Below are 20,045 nucleotides of genomic sequence, written 5' to 3' on the forward strand. Positions count from 1 at the left end.
CACTAGAATGTGCATTTGAATGTGCACCAAGGATGGAAAGGCCCCACAGAGCAAGGACCAGGCATCTGGAAACATACTTCTTTGCTCGTGTAAATCAAATCCTTTACATTTCTTTTGCTACAGCCTCAACACCAACCCCATATCAAGTGAACTCTCAAGCAAGAAATATCAGTGAATATCAGTAGCATTTCTCTATATTGGGAAAATGGAACATAAAGGATGAATTGTCTACAAACATGCCTACTTTCTGAAGATCAAAGTGTCTATTTCCAGAAGTTAAACTAGAGAGGAAAAAAAAATCAAGCAAAAGGTAAACTTGGCAATCTTCAGCAATTTCAATCATCACTGCTAGACCTATCTATATACCACAAAGATTAGGTCAACCATATACAAAGACTTACCAAGTTTACTGAAAATATTCTGTAAATAGGTCTCAATATTTAGGGATGTCCAGGTCAGTGTAGTTATTCCTGGTTGGATCGAATCATCCACTTTAGCCACATGAGGAGCCATTAGAGTATCAAGTGGGGCTTGGATTTTTGATTTTACTCTCTTATATTCTGCCAGCATCATCTAAAAAAGGACCAACTTAAATTGTAACTGAAAGTATAATTGCAGAAATTAAGAGGAAGCAAAACAGGGTTATCAAGACTCTTATTCAGCACACTGAAGTATCAAGTGAGCAGACTTGCTTTAATGACTATCAGATTGGTAATAAAAGAACCACTTTCAAACTTCCTTTTTTGTTAGGCGATGAAACAAATTTAGCCATAATTTATTTACTTTTTTTTCACTGGTTAGAAATCAGCTTTTTATGGGTATGTTTATCAGGAAATATTACACAACTATTATAAGCCAGAAAATAACTCAGCCAATTTTTTTTTTAAAATAAAGCCTTTAAAAGTTCGTTTTATGACACTTATCTGTAACAATGCAAGAATACCTGTAGCTTATTGAAATTCTGCTTGTAGGAGTCATGCTTGTCTTGAACAGCAATGGCCAATGGTGGGATTTCTAGCCCCATACGTGCCATGCACTTTGTTTCCCTGATTAAGGTGAGAATCTCAGGATCAAAATTCACAAATATTTCTCCAGTTTCTGGAGCTTTCACCAATAATGATGCCTGAAGTCCTGCTTTAATTAGCTGAACCTAGAAATAACAAGCATTCCACATATTAGCCTCATCAAATGGCAGATTACCATAAACTGATACCAAGAGTTTTGGAGAAGACCTAGTAAACAGGTATGGCCAGACATAAGCATTTGACTTTTTCTGACATAAACAGTGATCTAACCCAGCTCTTCCAGCTATGTAGAATTTTCCATGATATTCTAACCAAGCTTGTGCCAACAAAACTGGTGAATATGCTAGTTACCTTAGCAGGGCAAATTAATTATATTGGTTTATTATGTCATACACGCACTGTTATTGCTACAGTCCCAACTGTGATTCTTAAAAAAATATATATCGCATTTACATTAGCATCAAATTATATTAATAGTAAGACGTCCCACAAGATTCATTATAAAAATACACAGCACATCATAGTACCTGTTGAAGCCATCCTCTGTGGTAGACTATCTCAAACTCGAGAAGGACTTTAGCCACTCTGTTATAGTTGCGGATTATGGGCTTTGCTTCTTCTGTCTGTAGAACTGTGGAATTTTTTTGGAAGAGATTCATGGGTTCCTGGATTCTGTGAAACAGTTGCCGTGCCCACAAGATCTTACCAGCCATAGGAGGAAGATTACGAGCCAGAGGAGGATCATTCTTGTGTTTTGAATACAACTTAGAGACCATCTCAATGTCATGATCATAGTTATGTAGGATGATCTGATATTTGTCAGCAATGCCAAGATTAGGGATTCCAAGCCTATGAAGAAGAAATATCATCATCAGAGACTTATGAAGGTAGATGTTCAGGGCATTATTTCTTTTTCAGTGAATTATTCTGAAGAGGCAGCAAAGATTATTTGGCTTCCTAAAGCAATATATTGACTCATTCATCAGTCCCATAGGACCATCAAACCGTACCACATTGATATGTCAAATAGGAGTGGACAAATCTAGGTCACTGTATAACTAAGAACAAACTTGATCTGATTTATTTGTATGTTAAAATGTGATATGTATCAAACCACATTTTGCCATGTACATTCTAAGGAGATGTATAAAAGATTTCAAATTCAAAATACTTCAAGCTCTAAAAGTAATTTTAATTCAAAATGGTTCTGAATTCAACAGGATTCTCTGACCATTTCAAAATATTTGTTTATGTATTTATTTATTTCTGTAATGTACAGTATATGGTGCTGAATTCCAAAAAGGCTCTGAGCAGCTTACAGTAATATAAAAATAAAATAAAAAGAACATTAAAAAATAACCAAACTCCAAAACTCAATGACAATCCATTTCCTAGCCATTTACACCGCAGGAAAAATAATCCAAACTGCAGCAATTGCTTACGGTTTTATGCTTGAAAGAGATGCTTCCGGGTTCAAATACTTCCAGTAAAATTGGAACATCTGTTTCAAACTTTAAAAGGTATGTTTCGGATTCCAAATGTTTTGAATTCAAAATGGTTTTCATAACGTTAATTTTACACATCAAACCACATTTTGTTTCTGGAAGTGCCCAGATCATTTTTTTAAAGAAAGGTAATGTTATTCTTGTCCTCTTATGTCTGTTAAATAAACCATATATTGTATTTGAAAGAACTTGTGGGAAGCATGGCTGCTGGGTAAATTTACCAAGATTGGTAAAGTCAAAGATCTTTTAACACACATGCATCACAATGTGATCTCAAGAATGGATGGATATTAGACTTCTTATGCTGGGTATGTATGAAAGTTGAAGGTTCTTTAGCTCATACAATTTTGTCCTATGATCACTTTGTTTTGATTTAATATTAACGTATATGTTAATATAATATGGGAATGAAATATTTTAGCATCTCAATGTGATGTTGAATTATATTTCTGAAATATGGAATTTTTCCTCTTATGAAGAATTCTGGATTAATGAGCTTGGTGTACAGCAGACAATAATCCTACATAATTAGAAAGTAAGGTACTCTCTTGATTTTAAGGAACAGATCCAAGATATGACTTTGTCATCTATTTTTTAAAGTCTCTGTGCTCTAAAAAGAAGAACAAAGTTGACACATTATATTGCTATATGGTCCAGATGTAATGATTAGGTCAACTAATGAATTAATTCCATATAGATATTTATCCTTATCATATGGATCTTTTTTGTTAATTGTTCTTTCTCTTTCTTGTTATTATGAGATTATTTAACTACCATAGTCTGTTCATTTTTTTTCCACTGTATCATCACTATTCAATGTAACCTTTTTTTCTTTTGTAAGTTATTATTTTAACAATATTTTTTTTAAAAAATGACAGAACCTCTAGATTCTGCAAATGTTCCTGCTTCTAGTCATACTTCTAGAACAGACAAGGTAAACACTGTTTAAATAAGTAATAATAAAATTACTAAATAATAAAAACTGCAAAAGGAAAATAAAGCACAGTTTCAAGCATAAGTAAAAGTTAACAAATTCTGCTTGCATGTAATGGTATTAAACATTGTGTTACCTATCTTAGTCAGTATTATGCTTGGACTCAACTATAATAATAAAATGGCTAGAGATAAATTAGCCATTTATATTATATGAAGAACAACTAGTACCAGACACGATCAATGGTATTTTGTTTGTGAACAGATAAATGATACCATTCTTCCAGCACTGAGAGAACTTCAGATCACCCACTGAATGCACCTATTTCACAAACTAAGATAACTGGACTTTACTGTTCCTGCTGCTAGGGTTTTTTTTTAATAATTAAAAAACATTCTTTCTTTCTATATGCCATAGGGTTAGGCTTTATTGCCTAAAATGCTTTATTGACTAAAAGCAACATTTTCAAAATTTGATTCAAAAACAAAAGACTATGAAAGCATATTGGTCTGTTATAATTCCAGACTATTCCAAGTAAAAAGTCATCATGGTTAAACCTTTCAAATTTCTTCAGCATATCAAGGGCTCTTTCTGTGTTCAAAATCTTTTCAAAGGTAGTGTCCATAAACATCTGTAATTGGTGCTGGAGAAAGGAAACAAAAGGATAGAGAATGTTGATAAGCACATTCATATAAATCAGATATATAAATAATTCATATAAATTATAGATCAGATAAGCCATTTTTACCCATGATTTACGGAATAAATTACAACTGGCAAGATTCCACCAAACTCTGAAGTCCTAAACTATGGTGCAGAGAGCACAATGACATGGTTCATATAACATACTAAGCCAAACCCAAGCAATTATTATTGTTAATTTATTTTCCACCTCCAGGAGCTCAGTTGCTTATACCTAGTTTGTCGCTTGAACATAGTTTCCAAGGTTCTATTACATTCTTGTACAACTGTAATCAAGAAAGAAGCCAGTCAGACTGGAGAGCCCTTATGGCACAGGCAAAGTGAGAATCTGGGGGCTGCTACTGTGATTACTGTTCTGAAGGCCACAGGCCAGAAGTGAGTGAAACCAGTTCAAAATGGACAGGATCACTCATGTATTGCTGAGCAACCAAGGTGAGTTTTTTTTCCCCCCAAGCCAATCTGCCACATGGAACATATGGCTTCATTAAGAATGAAGTTCTCTCAACATCCTCTATCTCCAGCTATGTTCTTCTCTCCCCATTTCTTCCATATAAAATATATGTTTGTCATTAAATTTGAGGGAAGAATGAAGTGCTACTTTGGTGGACTGAACAGGGAGGGAAGATGGGATACCACATAGAAAAGACACACCTTAGCTCCAGTGTGTAATTTCCTGAAGAAATTATATAGGGCATTACCTTCCTATACCACTTTGAAATTCTGCAAGATGAAATATTCATGCCAAGATTAGCACAGTTCTATATAAACTGAAGTATTTTTTGGTCCAAACTCACAACATACATGATGTAGGAAATACAACAAAACCTTGATTTAACAGACCTTCATTTAGTGGGCTTTATATGTAAAGGACTGGATTTCTATCTCAAAATTCCTCTCAAATAATGGGCAAGTCTGCTGTATCCCAAGTTGTCTGGAGAAGTCAGTTAAATGTATGTCAATTTTACCTTAATTTTATGACATCTGTGGTGATTTGTGTCATCTGCATAAGTACATTACACAAAGGATGAAAATCATTGCAATAATACACTTCTGTATTTAATAGGCATTTGGGAGTAATGGTCACTTCCTCCCCCATGTGATCTATTAAAATGAGGTTTTGCTGTATGAATTTTAATGAATTGACCAACCCAAATAGAATATTATTAACAATTTTAAAAACTATAAAGTTGGGAAGAACCAAACCTACATGTAGTTCATTTGTTTGCTTGCAAAACTCTTCATAGTCCTGGTCAAAATCAGTTTTCCTCTGATCTAAGAAATTGTACTGCTTTTTCTTTATAGTGGCAACAATACTCTAAATGTAATTGGGAATATGAATATTTGAAAGGTTATATTATTCTCATCATTTCTTACACTTATAAGAGAGAGAGAGAGAAAGAGATTCATTCATGACAGAGAATGAAAAATAACCAAGCACACATTTAATGTACAGAATAGTAAGTTATAATGTGAAGACTATGTTTGCAACCATTACAAGCTAATGTTTTGCAACCCAATGAGTTCTCTCTGAAACACAATTCATTTTTCCAAGGAAAATAAGTATTCAAACATGCAAAAATGCACAACACATCCAAGTTACACACTTTGGTGGAATGAAAATGCTTTTCACAGAAAACATATAGAAAAACCATAAGTCATTTTCACCACCGCAAATCACAGCATTAACAGCCCTGTCATGAATTACCTCCCACTGATCCTTCATCACTGCAGTCTGTACAAGTGAAAGCATAATACCGTAAGACATTTTACTACATTAATATTCAGCAACTGTGTGAAAGCTCAGGATCCCTTATAACATCAAAAAAAATAGTTTCCACAATTCTCTGGGGAATGTTATGAAAGCTGAACTGATAAAATGCCAGTATTGTGATTAATACACTTTGAGAATGATTTGAAATAAATGTTTTGGAATTCACACAAGTGTAACACCTCTCTGCCACAAATTCAAGCAACAATATCTTTTTTTCAGCTTTCTGCATGAGTCTGAAAATAACACAACTACTTTAAGAATCATATTAGATAACTTCTTAAAGCAGCTACATCTTTTTTCTAGCTTGTGCAGAAGTTTGGGAAAATGGCAGGCTTTTTTCAATGAATAACAAAGGGATGCTATGTTTACACAAATCCAAAGCAATTCTTCAGCCTCATTTTTGAAGTATGCATAGTCGTAGCTCATATAACTTCATAGCGAGCAGGCCAAGATCTTGAAATTTCAGGCTCATTATAAACCTTGTTCTTACTGGGACACTAAATTGTGGTGTGTGTTTTTTTCTGCATTACTTCTCTTTTTTTTTAGTATTAATTTTTATTGAAGAAATTTTTTACAGATATAATTTTTTAAAATACAAATTTAAAGAAGAAAAAGAAAAGTAAAGTAAAGTGATAAGTAAAAAAGAAAGAAAAAGAAAAAGAGATAAAGAAGCAGCTTCCGAGCTTCTTTAATGCTTTTACAGTATATTTTATTCTCTCTATATATAGTTATATTGTGGCTCCTGTCTTTCCATATTTTACCCTTTCTAATTGTCAAACCCATAAATAACAAGTTCATTTTTTTTCCATTTTCAGCAAAAAGTCCTTACAGGGTCACTGACAAATGTAGTTATTGTCTTTTTCCTAATCAGACAAGTCAATTTTGCCATCTCATCAAATTCTGATTTTCTGTATTACTTCTAACCCCAGAGAGAGAATTATTTTCCCTACAAAACAAAGCAACTGACATTGTTCCATATAAAGCTAGACAGAAAGAAGAGTTTTAGGTCACAATTACCATTTCCATCCTTTCAGTCTTGCAGTCAGCAATAATATGGGATATAGCCAGAGAGCAGTGCTACCCAGAGTTCTACCTCAGTATGCTCAAATTTGCCAGCCATGAAAATAAGATGTTGTCACCAGAGAGGCATGGGCAAGCAGTCAGACTGCTTTCCTACTGGGGGAACTAAAGGAACAGCATGGCATCAGCAGCCATGAACTAAATTATACAGGCAACAGCACCACAGTTAATAAACACATCTATGCATTTTCCATAGACAGCATAATTTTAAAAAATGCACAGAGCATAGGAATGTATTCTCAAGCTACAGTCAGTGCTCCCATGATGGGTGCAAGCAAACAGGAAATCCAATAACTTCCTGGTCATGAACTACTGGAGAGCCAGTTTGATGTAGCGGTTAAGGCACTAGGCTAGAAACCGTGAGACTGTGAGTTCTAGTCCTACCTTAGACGTGAAGCTACCTGGGTGACCTTCAGCCAGTCACTATTTCTCAGCCCTAGGAAGGAGGCAAGGGCAAACCACTTCTGAAATCTTGCCAAGAAAACTGCAGGGACTTATCCAGGCCATCACCAGGAGTCAACGCTGACTCAAAGACGCGCGCACATACACACACGCTATTAAGTTGACTGGAAACACAAGAACTTACGTTGCAGGAAGCCATTAAGAGCTGCTTATGTAGGGCTACCAAAATTTGAAATACATTCAGTAGGGAAACTGTTTTACTTATAACGGCATACTCAGCTTGGGCAAGCGGTTAGTGTTAGACATTTGACACAAACTGTCAACTCAGGTGATGACCTTTGAAGCAGAGAGTAATGAACAGGCTAACTCTACAAACAGCTATCACAGTGGTTGGGTTCAAACCTCACATTAAATCACAGTCTGTTTTAATACAGCTTGCTGAAAAGGTCATAGTGGCCTGTTTCATAGGTATTAAACATTCATCATCGTTTACATAAAACAGTGGCTGAATTCACATCATGCTAAGTGAGAAACAAACAAATATTATGGCTTAGTGTGATGTGTAAGCTCAGAAGCAGTTCAGCTGAGGTAGTCTTTAGAATTAGGAGAGTTCCTAATCCAGCAAAGAGTTTTTTCTATCTCTAATAAACTCTCCCTAGGCAATCATTCAAATATTTTGCACTAGAACTGTAGGAGACTCCACCCCTACCATTCTTATGGTCAGTGGTCCGAAATGCTATGCTTACAGTCCAAAATATCTGGAGGCCAAAAAATTGTCTGTTCTTCAGGACCCAACTACTACTGGTAAAAATCACTGCATACCTGATACTTAGTTGCCATCACTTCTAGTCCTTCCATCTTGGACTCTTGTAAAATTGAGTAAGTTGTGATAGTATCGAAGATGTGCATAATCTTAAGTAGGCGGCGATGGAAAGTTTCAAATTTTCCAAAGATATACATCTCACTAAAATCAAACTGCCGTTCAGCTGGATTCTCTTCCAATTTCTGTTTGGTCTTGTGAAAACAGTTTTGGTACTCCTTAGCAACATGAACCAAGATAGAAATAAACAGAAGTATTAATTGCAACTTTGTTCATAATACTCCTAAGGACTTATTCTATGTAACTTTGCTATATTAAAATATTCTTGTTTTAAATCAGAAAGGCTCTTAAAAGTTATTTTCCCTAGTGAAATTCAGATAAAATTTTGCACTTTTTGTTTTGGGAAACTACATCCTCCTCAATTCTGGCTCAAGCAGAAAGGTTGTATTTACTGCTTCTGTCTTCTACCAAGTGTAAAGATTACCTGCTTAAGTCTTATAGCAGCTTGTATTTTTTCCAAAACTACATCTTGCGGTTGATCCCAGATGGTGGCAGTGTTGTTATTAGTAATATATGCTTTGCAGGCTGTTATCATTTGATTTGTAACCTGCAAATAGAACAATAGGCTTTGTCTTAAGAAACTTGCATGGAACAAAGAGGGTTAAGGCCCATTTTCTCTTAGAGCAGTTGATAACATCTGATGTTGCTTCATCCACTTTCAGATGTTGCTAAACTACAATTCCACATAACTCACTACTGGTCATACTGAATCAACTGCTGAGTTTCACTATTTACTTCCCATTGTAGATTTTCCTTTAGTTCCCTGTTTGCAATTAATGTAGCCTGTTACTCTTCCCCAACCAGCTGTTTGGAAAAATTAGGTGCAACAAAGATGTTCTACGGTAAAAACAATGTGGATGACCTCAGGTCAATATGTCTAGTTCTATGGGGGTATAATGTAATGATAAGCCAATTTCATTTATCCTAATAGTCTGAATGATTTGTCAATGATCTCCATTTCAGGGTTCAACAGATCCTATTTCTTATTACTTAACTTTGTGTTTTCTATCTTCTCTATATTTCAAAAATTATATATTGATACTGAAGGAAAATTTCTATTGTCTAAGATGGATAGGCACCCAGAGTTGTTGAGAGTCAGGTGGCATACAAATTTAAATAATAATAATAACAATTATTATTATTATTGGTCGCACAGTCAGCCAGATGTTTAGACTGGATTTGGCATTTTTATCCACCTACTGAGTCCTTTCCAAGGACCTGGGATAGGCAGATGTTGTTTGATGGTGTTAAAGGTATTATCGCAGAATATAATTTGTTCCAAGTAAAGCTGCCTTTTGCAACTGACTGATGGTGATTTTGTCAATGCCAATGGTGTTCAAGTGGTGCTCCAGATGTTTTGAGGTTGGACCTAAGGCACCTATTACTACTGGTATTATCTTTGCTTTCTTTTATCACAGTCATTCTATTTCTATCTGCAGGTCTTTATATTTTGTGATTTTTTCCAGTTCTTTCTCTTCTCTTCTGCTGTCTCCAGGCATTGCAATGTCCATTATCCAGACTTTATTATTATTACTATTATTTACAGTATAGTTTTAAATGGCCAATAATAGACTAACTCCAGTTCTGAATAACAGTCAGCACAACTTACCTTTACAAACAGGGAAGTTATCTTCTCTGAAGTGTTGTAATAGCGTGAAATGCTGTGGATCATTTTGATAGCATGAATGAGTCCTGGAATAGCATCTACCATGATCACCTGAAATGCCAACAAGATGAGTGGTGATGTAAAGCATCATTTGGCTAGCATCATTTACGTCAAGTAGCCTGAGGGCACAAAGGCATCTACCATCATCCCAAATAGTACTTGCAGATCTTGCCCAGATAAAGTAATTTTTAAAGTTGCCAGGATTTTATGCAATACTGAGACTATTGAAATCTATATTGCCCAATATAACGTAGGATGTATTATTAAGTTATAACTCACTGAACTCTTTATGCAGTTTCAGAACTGTATCTTTTTTTTAAGTTGCACTTGCAATCATTAACTTGTGATCTGGGCATTTCTCTGCTATCTACAAGTGTGGCAATCCAATGAGCAGACATTTTTAACTTACAGGGTCACTGTTATACAGAGGGTCACAGCATTTTTCAAGGGTATACAGATACTTCACATTGTCTTTGGCTTCATTTGTTGCATCAGTGATCCGAGTATCCAGTTCTCGCCAACTCTTGGAAAATGAAAATGAAACAAATGCTATTTAAAAGAACATATGGTATTTTAGAAAAGTTTTGGTCCTGGTTTGTTATAAGATAGTTAGCATGTGTCTTAAATCTCACAAGGATTAGAATACCAATTCAGTGACAGCAGTAAAATATTACTGCAGACAAGGCTTGGCAACTTCTAGAAGATGTGGACTGCAACTTTAAGCACTGAAATCATAGATCATGCTGGTTAAGACAGGAATTATACTAGAAGATTGTTTTCCCCAGCCAAAGTAACTGGCAAAGGTCTTTCATATTTAGGATTTATATTAGTAAGCTCAAAATAGCATTGTATTTTATTATATCAAGCTATAGCTTTCTCCTGTATATTTGGATGACAAATCTAGGTCTGTCTTTTTACAAGCATGATTTCTGATGCCCACTTTTTAAAATACAGATTCTGTATTTTAATTCTGAAATGTGATAGATTTCAGAGTAAGTTGCCTTCTCAGCTCATTGGGCTGAAAGATTTTAAATATATGTGCATTACTATAAAAATATTCTTTTTAGGTGGAATATAAATTATTCTTGAATAAACTGACTGACACACCTTCAAAAGTTTTGATTTAGCAACTGTAAGCACACCAAGTACAGCCTTTACATCTGAAGTCTTGAGCTGGTCCAGTAGGTAGTTAAATTTTGATAGCCTCTTCTTCCAGTGATCCAGCTCAGCTCGTGGACCAAGGTTATCTGCCTCTTTCCGTAGCTGGCTATTTTCAGCAATGACCTAAATTTTAAACCAAAAGTAGTAATTTGTCTAATATGGAAGCTTTTTTCAGTATTAAAAAAACATGGTACTATGTGAGTTGACAACTAGCTAGCTAGCTTGCTTGCTTGTTTTCTTTACCCAATTCCTTATCCTTGAGACTAATTGATCAATTCTTCATGTTAAGCAAACTAATAAGAAACAAGAAAACAATTGCCAGCTCAAAAAAAACTTATTCTGATGGATTACCATTTTACTATTTCGCTACAACAATTAGAAAATTGTACATGGTTTGGCTTGTTCTATTAAGTGACTGTTAGCAGATCTAAGTTAATATATGAGTATGACCACTCACAGGTGTTATGGTTAAGAGTTTACAGTCAACTTTATATTCAGGTCAGTTTAACCAAGAAGATAACTACTATGATGTCAATGACAGGATGTTTCACAGTGACCTGATTCACACATCACACTACACCATAATGTCATTTTGGCTTTCTATAGTGCATGGACCTAACCACTGTAGCTTGCAAATCATAGATTTAATACGCCGCCTAGAGTCACTTGTACAGTGAGATGGGCGGCATATAAAAATTTGAAAATAAATTAAATAAATAAATAAAAATATGCAAACTCAACGAATTGTGCTTACTGAATAAATTACTCTGTTATTCAGCACAATGTATGAATCTAGCCAGTCACCACCTAGGATAATCATAGGTCACAGTACATGACACCCTACTTTGTTTACTGCACAATACCAGAAGGGTCAAATGCTATATGTGAGCAGCTCAAAAATAATTGTGTAAATAATTACATCTGTATGTGTGTGTGTATACACACACATACATTAATGGCTGGGGACTACTGATAGGATAGTATATACTCTTAAGCTTCCAGGAAAGATAAATGCTCAATACAAATTCTTTACTTTGCCCCAGAGGGAAAGAGCTTTTGGGTGGGTAGTACTAATACATATGCCTTCAGTGGGAGGAGGGCAGAAAAGGAAAAGATGATCTGAAAAACCAGGCTGTATATAAAAGCTGGGGACTCAGACAAATTCAAGAGGTGGGCATTGATATCATTCCATTGTCTGATCTGGAGCTGGTTGATCAATCAAAGTCACTGCAGTGTAATTGGAAAAGCTGTGGCATGAGAGCAACCGCTGCTTACATTATTCAAAGTATAATTGGGAACTATCACTATTGCTTGCAATTTGCTCCAATTTTGGCAATACTGCGATATAAACTCTCATAGTCTCATTCCCCTAGACCTAAAAAGGATGATTGAAGCATTCAAGAGTTAGCATGATTAATAAGGCCATGAGGTGAAAACACAAGGTTTGTCACTGAGCCCTGAAACAAAAACTGATGGAATACAGAGTTTCTACATTCTTTAGGGTTACCTAATCTGGCTGCAAAATTCTGGGCCACTTCTAGATGACAGCAAAAAAATTTGGAAACTGTCATTCTTTTCTATTGTCTAGATTTTGCAGCCTAGATCTGGCAGCTCTTCTAAATGTGGTTTTACTGTAGGTGGATAGTGATTGTGGTTGCTGCTGCTCTGCTGCTGTAAAACAGGTTTGGAGATAGGAGAGTACAGTAATTGATTCAGAGACATACTGGGATGGGGAAAGGCCTAATCTGTTTTGCAGTGCTCATGCCCTGTTGCAAATCAGCACCATGAGGATCTTTCAGCTAGAGAGAAAAAACAGGATGATCATAGTTAACAACAGCTCCACAGATGCTATTGAATAAGGGTCTTGCATGTGAAAATGAAGCATTTGACAATGCCTTTTCCCCTCTTTCTCTCTGAGAAGGTGACTGTAAGTAGTTGCATATTTACATGACTCCATATACAATGGAGTGCTCAACCAAACTGTACCTGTTCAATTTGCTTAATCCACACTTTCACGCAGGCTTCTATTCGTTCCACAGTTTCCATGCTATTTGCTGCCACCAGAAAATCTGCTGGTCCTTTTAGCATTTTCAGATCATAGGTTTCACACTTCTTCAGAACCACCTAAATTATGTATTAGGTAATTATTCTTTAAAGTATGTTTCAATACCTCTGCCCAAGAAATTATGACTATGTAATTCACAAGTTAAACCCAGGGTACTGGTATGCAAGACCAATGGTCAGTTACATAGTATTCCATATTATTTAGTTGTGCATAGCTACATATTAGTTGCTTTTGAAAACACTGGAACAATATTATTGTCCTTGTGCCTTCCAAATGGGCTCTCTGCGAGACTTTGAGCATCTTCCAATAGAAGTCCAAAGAGACTCTTCATCCATATTCTATTTATATTAAAAACTGATCTACCACAAACAAAACAGACTCCTGTCATAATTCTTTCTACTTCATCCCTAGGCTATATCACACCTGCCTGCAGGTAGGACTTACATAGTTGAATGCTTCAATATAAAAGATCCTCCACTTAACAACAAAAAAGAGACTTTAGGAAGAAGGATTTAACCTTCTTCCATATCCTGTCATACAATTTTTTGGGTAGAATGATTTTTTGCTTTGGGTGGAAAGACATTTAAATCATGCAAACCCCTGTTGCCATCTAAAATGGTTCAATTCTCCAAGTATACAGTTTGGAGTTAGTATTTCTTGCACTTATTTGGCACCTCTAGTAATTCTTGCTGCCATAATCCATAGAAAACAACTATTTTGAACATATCAGCTAACAATAATAAAAATTTATTAAACTTGTATGCCACCCAACTCTCAACAACTCTGGATAGCAAGGATAGCATTTGAAAGATAACTTGCTCCTTCCCTGCTACCCAAACACATTTGTCAAAATTAACCTTAAAATGGATTGAGGATACTATATAAAACACACATGAAAAGAAGCTTTATATGTCATTTATGTATTTTCATTTGATTTAGTTCTGTTCCCAAACATACAGAATGACACCTTTTTTCCCCCCTAAAAAGAGCTAGGACACTAAATTGTGCTGTCCTTAAAAACACAGTAAGTGAATATTCTTATTGACATGATCAGCCTTACTCTTTCTCCATTCTTCTACTCTTAAGATCAGTATATTTTTCCAATATTTTACCAATGAGATTCACAATGATTACATAAGAATGAATAGTTTTACAATAAGTTGTCTGTTTTCTGATAAACCTGATTTTCAAATATCCTGACTTAGTGATTAGTTGATTGCCAATTCAGAACCGGTAATTTAAAATTTTAATTTATGCTTACCTTACACCAATCTTATCTGTTTACAGATAGTCCTCAGGTTAGGACCACTTATTCAGTGGCCATTCAAAGTTACAATGGCGCTGAACAAGTGGTATTATAACCAGTCCTCAAAGTTCTGGCTGTTGCAGCACCCCCACTTAACAATGGCAACCAGCACTGCCAGGATTGCCATTGCTAAGCAATGTGGTCATGTGACATCACACTTTATGACTGCATCGCTTAGAGATGGAAATCCCAGTCCCAATTACCATCATTAAGCAAGGACTCCCTGTATTTTGAAGGAAGCCCAATTTAGTCCAATAAGATTTCCCCCAGGTATCTATGTATACAATTGTCTCTTTAATCCATTTTAAGTTACAGTTCAACTAAATATGCTAATAGCTATAATATGATCATCCCTATTACAGTTACCATACCTTTCTTTTTTCCCATCTAAAATAACTATATGAAGAATAGAGAATTTCTTGCATTTTTAAAAGATGCGTAGAGAAGAAAATGTCAACAGAAATATTTATAAAACTGCTAAAATGCTCTTTAAATTAAAAAGTCCCTTTTGTGCAAGTTCTTCTACATTTTTACTATTGTATCAGTGGCAGATTTAGTATGATTGATGTACCTTTTCTCATTGTTCTTTAACTCCTTTTCTTCCTGGCAGAGAGCTAAAAGATAAATGCAGGCTTACCTTCTCCATCAGGCTCTGTTGAGCTCCCGAAAGGACACTAACAAATCCCTCCAGGGATGCAATGAAGTCCCGCTTGATGTTAGCCCCTTCCTGGGAACTACTCATCTCTCCCCAACCATAGTTCACAGTCTTCAAAGCAGGGATGAAGATATCAGATAGCAAATGCTGAACACTGTTTAGCAAACCACCATTTGCTGTGTCCATCATATTGAAAACTACTTCCTGATCATGAAAGAGGAAATAACATTGATAGTGGTTAGCTCAGCTTTCTCCAATTTGGTGTGCTCTCGAGATCTTCTGATATTACAGCTCTTATTTCAAGCCAGCATAACCAATGTGTAGTAGTCCAAAAGAAATATATATGGGAAAGGCTGACTTAGATACAATTCTTTGCTAAATCCCATTTGTACAATCAATCAAAAATGGATGATCACAGGCAATGCTAAAACGTCTCATGATCCAATGATAGAAAATGCATATAGGGAATACTTACACGATGGATATTCTCTGCATTAATTGCTTTAGAAGGATTAGTTCTAATGAAGAACACACATACACCAGTTAAAGCAACATCATCTCCTTCTGTCACAAATAATTTGGTCTTTTTGGTTTTAGCAGAAGGAGGGTTAGTTCCTGTTGAACTTTCATGTCCTATAAAGGGGAGAAAAGTCAGGACCCCCCAATGAATAAGAACACAGGAATATGTCCCCACATTTTTTGACACTATGAGAGATTAGCCAAGGATTGCTTCATACCTAAATGCAGATATATTAGTCTGGAATGGTGCATTGGCTTTAATTCAGAAAAGGTACCTAGGAATGAACAGGGGTGTGAGGGCAGCAGCATCTGCAACTCATTAAAGCAGTGGTGTCTGTTTACAGGCTTTCACCACTGCTATGGAAGTCAGTAAACAGCAGCCACATGGTTACATGGAATAGTACATGTAACACTGTACTGAATCAGGATTAGGATTTGTGCTATGAATGTAGTTTGCTTGACAGCCCCTCACACCAGACAGTCCATCCCCATCTCCAAAGAGAGAGCTGAGCTGGGTCACATCCAGAGGCAAATACCCAAGCCCATCTCTCTGCCAGAGACACAAAAGGTTTGGTCATTTTAAAATAAAGGGTAGAACTTGGGAGAGGTGTATGGAAAGAATCTGGGGAAGGAACAGGATTTCCATCTCCCCCACAGCCTCGGTTAAATGGCTGAAGTATCCCAAGAAACTAGGTCAGATCCAGGAAATTAAAGCAGAACAGCTGTTTTAGGGATCTTCTGTCTATGTAGACATAGGCAAAACATTTAGCCAGGAATTTGTACCAGGTTTGATTTCTATATGCTACTGAATGTAGTGCTAATGTCACATTGTCTAATTCTCCCTATTTCTCTGTACAAGATGGGAAATGGTGTTTATTTTACTTTGGATTGGGCTCCAGAAAATATCTTTTTCTATGCAGAATCTTCTTGTAATCTGAATATTAATTGGAATTATCTACCCCATCTTTTTTTTTTATGGAGACATTGAGGCAGTGAGTGCTTCACATAGCAGATAAGTACATTTTGTGGTCTGTTCAAAACACTGGATTTTCTTTTGGATTTTTTTTTCTTTAAATTGCTAGTTCTATCATCATGAGTGGGTCAAATCTGTATTCATCCCCTTCAACAATTTTATAAAGTTTGCTTTTGTTTATACCCTGTGATATTGTTTATATCTTCCAAACTGATGCAGAAAGGGCGGAATTATCTAGACATCTATGCTGTGCTATATCGCCAGGAGGCTGCATTATAGAAATTGTTTCTCTTTTTGCTTTGACCTTTTAATCACCAAAAAGACAGTACAGGGTGTGAGAGCCCTATCTCTTTCCCACACTGGGTTTGGGGAAAATCCCTGATGATACTTCCTAGATCCTGATAGATGCCACGCAGGAACCACCAAACCACTATCCCAAAGCAGGAGATTCAACCAATGTGTGAAGACCCTGTGTGAAGACCCAGAGAGCTTCTGGGAGAGGAGGTTTGAGGTCTCCAGCTTTCCACTCTAGGGGTACAGTCCTTTGAAGTAGCCAGATCAGGAAACAGGCTCCACAGGGAGTCCTGAAACTCTACTTTATTGTTGCAGGGTATATTAACAGAATCTTGAACACCTGGCAAAGATTCTCTCTCCCCCTCAACTTTATATCAAAGAAATCAAGGCTGGGCATCCTTTCTTCTTCATTCCTTCCTCCCCTTCAGGGTTAAACTGGTGTCTGCCTAATGGCTGTGAAATGTCTTCTTCAAGGCCATCTCCATAATCCTCTACAAGATGCTCAGCCATCTGCTATAACTTAATATAGGCATGTTACTACTGTGCTCGAATTCTACATATAAATATGTAATTCGGAACTGCTATAACTATTATCCACTTCTCCCATTTGAGCTCCCATGAGGGGTCATGAAGCTCACAGATCCCTGTTGAAAGCAGTTTAGTGCATTTATGAACCAAAGGTGACTGAATCCATAGAGGTCAGCCAGAAAGTGCTTGGGTAGAAGCTCTGTGATGTTTTGTTTATAAGTGAAAACATGAAGGGGAAAAATAAAGTTATCTGCTGAGTCTGGGCAGACAACACGTTTTATTCTGGGAAGTCTGCAATTTTTTTTTTTAAGGGCAAAGTTAAGTATCTTAAGTGGAGTTCAGTTGGGGATGTAAGCTAGGAGTAATTTTTGTTATGCCAATGGCAAACCTTTAACATGGATTTACACACAATTGAATCAACACCTGCAATTTGTCTTTTACAGGTTGTTTGAATTTGCAGATCAAGAGCTTTCCTAACTCTCCCTTCAAATCAAAAGCACACAGGGCAGAACATTGACAAACGTTCTAAAGTGGCAGATATGATCAAATGATAAACTGACAGACAACATTAAAAAATGGTGGCTATATGGCAGATGATCTGCATAGAACTTTTCAAGGGGGCTGCAGGCCACTAATCACTAACCCTTGCTTAAAAAAATGTTTTTAATAATTTTAAAATTATTTCTGTTCTCTCCTCCCTACTTTTTAATATTTACATGAACCTTATCTGTCAGTTCAGCAGTATATTGATGATACCTAATTATATGGACCAGACTGAAAATGCCATGGAAGTTTTGATCAGATGCTTGAAGATAGTGAAGGTCTGAGTGGAACAAAACAAGCTGATATTAAACCCTAACAAGATGGCCTCGCTGTTCATTCAAAGACCATCTTGTTCTTTGACAGTTCTGGTTATACTCTGAATAAAGTACTCTCCCTAAAAGAGCAAATCAACAACTTGGATGTCCTCCTGGGCTCACAGGTACTTCTGGATTCATGTGTGGAGGACAGCCATGGGGGCTTCACCCAGCTTCAGCTGACGTATCAGTTGCTGTTCTTTCTAGAGTGGGAAGATCTGGCAATGATGGCTCATGTCCTCATCAATACCAGGATATACTACTGCAACATGCTGTATATGGGGCTACCTCTGAACACTACATTGCTACCAAATGCAGCAGTCTCTGTGGGAGGTGAGAGTTGTTACACCTATATTGTGAGTGCTGCATTTGTGGCAAGTTGGATTCTGGGTACAATTCAAAGTGTTTGGTTTTAACTTTTTAAACATTATATGGCTTGGCTCCTGGATACCTGCAGGACCACCCTCTCCACATAAAACTGATATATCCAATATAAATAATCCCATATTAGGAGGTTATGGTTCCTTACTTTTGTGTGGTATGATCAGAATGCTGGAGGAGGTGTTGCTCTGTGGTGGTATCCACTCCATGGAGAGCTTCCCACCAGAGTTTAATTCAGCAGCAACCTTGATATTCTTTCACAAAGTTGCTAAGATGGAGTTCTTCTGCAGGGCTTTTGAATATTAATGTCACTCATCCTTGGGAGTGGGGGGGGAGCACCAATGGTTATTGCGTTATACTGCTTATGTTTTTAATAGTTTTGTTGATCCATTTTATTGCATGTTTTGTTTTTTGGTTTTATCATATTTTTACTTTTTCTAAACTGTTCCCTTGCAGGATCCAGCAGTTTATAAATACAATAAATCATCATCTTTCCCATCTAAGAAAATAATACCACAGGCATTTCTTTGCATACCTATTTCTGGTGCCTCCATGTCTTGATAATAAAACATGACATGACGAAAACCTCCAGCAGTGAAGAATTGATCAATACGCTCAATCTGTTAAACATTAAACAACTGAAAATTAAATGTTCATACATAGCATGTTAAAAGGAGTATATACAACTGAGTGCTAAATATGACTTAGAACATTTACCAATAATTTTATGGAAAGAGTAAAGTAATCAGGCTCTTCACATTCTACATATATTCTCAACAGATGATTGTGTCTGTTGTGGTTTTGTGTCTACTTCATGTGACAAAAATATACATTTAAAATGTGAATCAGTGCTCCAACCTTGGATATGGAGATCAAGCTGCTATGGTTTAATAAATGCAAGCGTGTGGGGAAATTCAAAATAACAGTTTCTACTATTATATTTTAACTGGTTAGCTTTATTTTCTTGAAATAAAAGCCATCTGATTAGTTAAAATATTAAACCGTACTCAGGAGGGGGTTCAAGGATAATTGGCGTTATTCTATGACCATTCTGATTTCAAGCATACTATAAATTTTATAATAATGTAATTTATCTTTAATCTAGCATTCCAGATTTGTTTCAGTTTCCCTGGAGAATAGACAAGTTATCATTTTTTAAAAATGTTGCAGGGATTGTTCTAGAAAAGCTGGAAAAGCCTTCATCACACATTCCTCATGAAGAGAATGCTGCTTTCCTTCTCAGATGAAGTCATTCATCTTCTATGATACGATCAGAATACTTGATTAGATCTGTAGCACTGAGAAGCAAGGCATTACTTAGGATCATCCACAAATGTTCTG

General features: G+C 36.2%; 1 protein-coding gene across 1 annotated transcript in view; it reads right to left on the reverse strand.

Moving 5' to 3' along the window:
• DNAH5 (dynein axonemal heavy chain 5) overlaps positions 1 to 20,045 on the reverse strand; it is a 150,827-nt gene that overhangs the window by 114,553 nt on the left and 16,229 nt on the right. The window contains exons 3-16 of the mRNA XM_088130559.1: positions 19,240 to 19,324; positions 15,628 to 15,785; positions 15,135 to 15,356; positions 13,113 to 13,250; positions 11,073 to 11,249; positions 10,375 to 10,488; positions 9,909 to 10,016; positions 8,724 to 8,846; positions 8,242 to 8,457; positions 5,374 to 5,481; positions 4,022 to 4,107; positions 1,553 to 1,874; positions 944 to 1,150; positions 402 to 573 (exon numbers count right to left, since the gene is read on the reverse strand). Of these exons, the coding sequence (XP_087986685.1) occupies positions 402 to 573; positions 944 to 1,150; positions 1,553 to 1,874; positions 4,022 to 4,107; positions 5,374 to 5,481; positions 8,242 to 8,457; positions 8,724 to 8,846; positions 9,909 to 10,016; positions 10,375 to 10,488; positions 11,073 to 11,249; positions 13,113 to 13,250; positions 15,135 to 15,356; positions 15,628 to 15,785; positions 19,240 to 19,324 (2,236 nt within the window). The remainder of the gene's footprint in view (positions 1 to 401; positions 574 to 943; positions 1,151 to 1,552; positions 1,875 to 4,021; positions 4,108 to 5,373; positions 5,482 to 8,241; positions 8,458 to 8,723; positions 8,847 to 9,908; positions 10,017 to 10,374; positions 10,489 to 11,072; positions 11,250 to 13,112; positions 13,251 to 15,134; positions 15,357 to 15,627; positions 15,786 to 19,239; positions 19,325 to 20,045) is intronic.

The sequence above is a fragment of the Python bivittatus genome, unplaced genomic scaffold (assembly GCF_059951505.1).
Source record: "Python bivittatus isolate LINGU-HERP-01145 unplaced genomic scaffold, Pbiv_v1 ctg000840_np1212, whole genome shotgun sequence".
NCBI classification, from domain to species: domain Eukaryota; kingdom Metazoa; phylum Chordata; class Lepidosauria; order Squamata; family Pythonidae; genus Python; species Python bivittatus.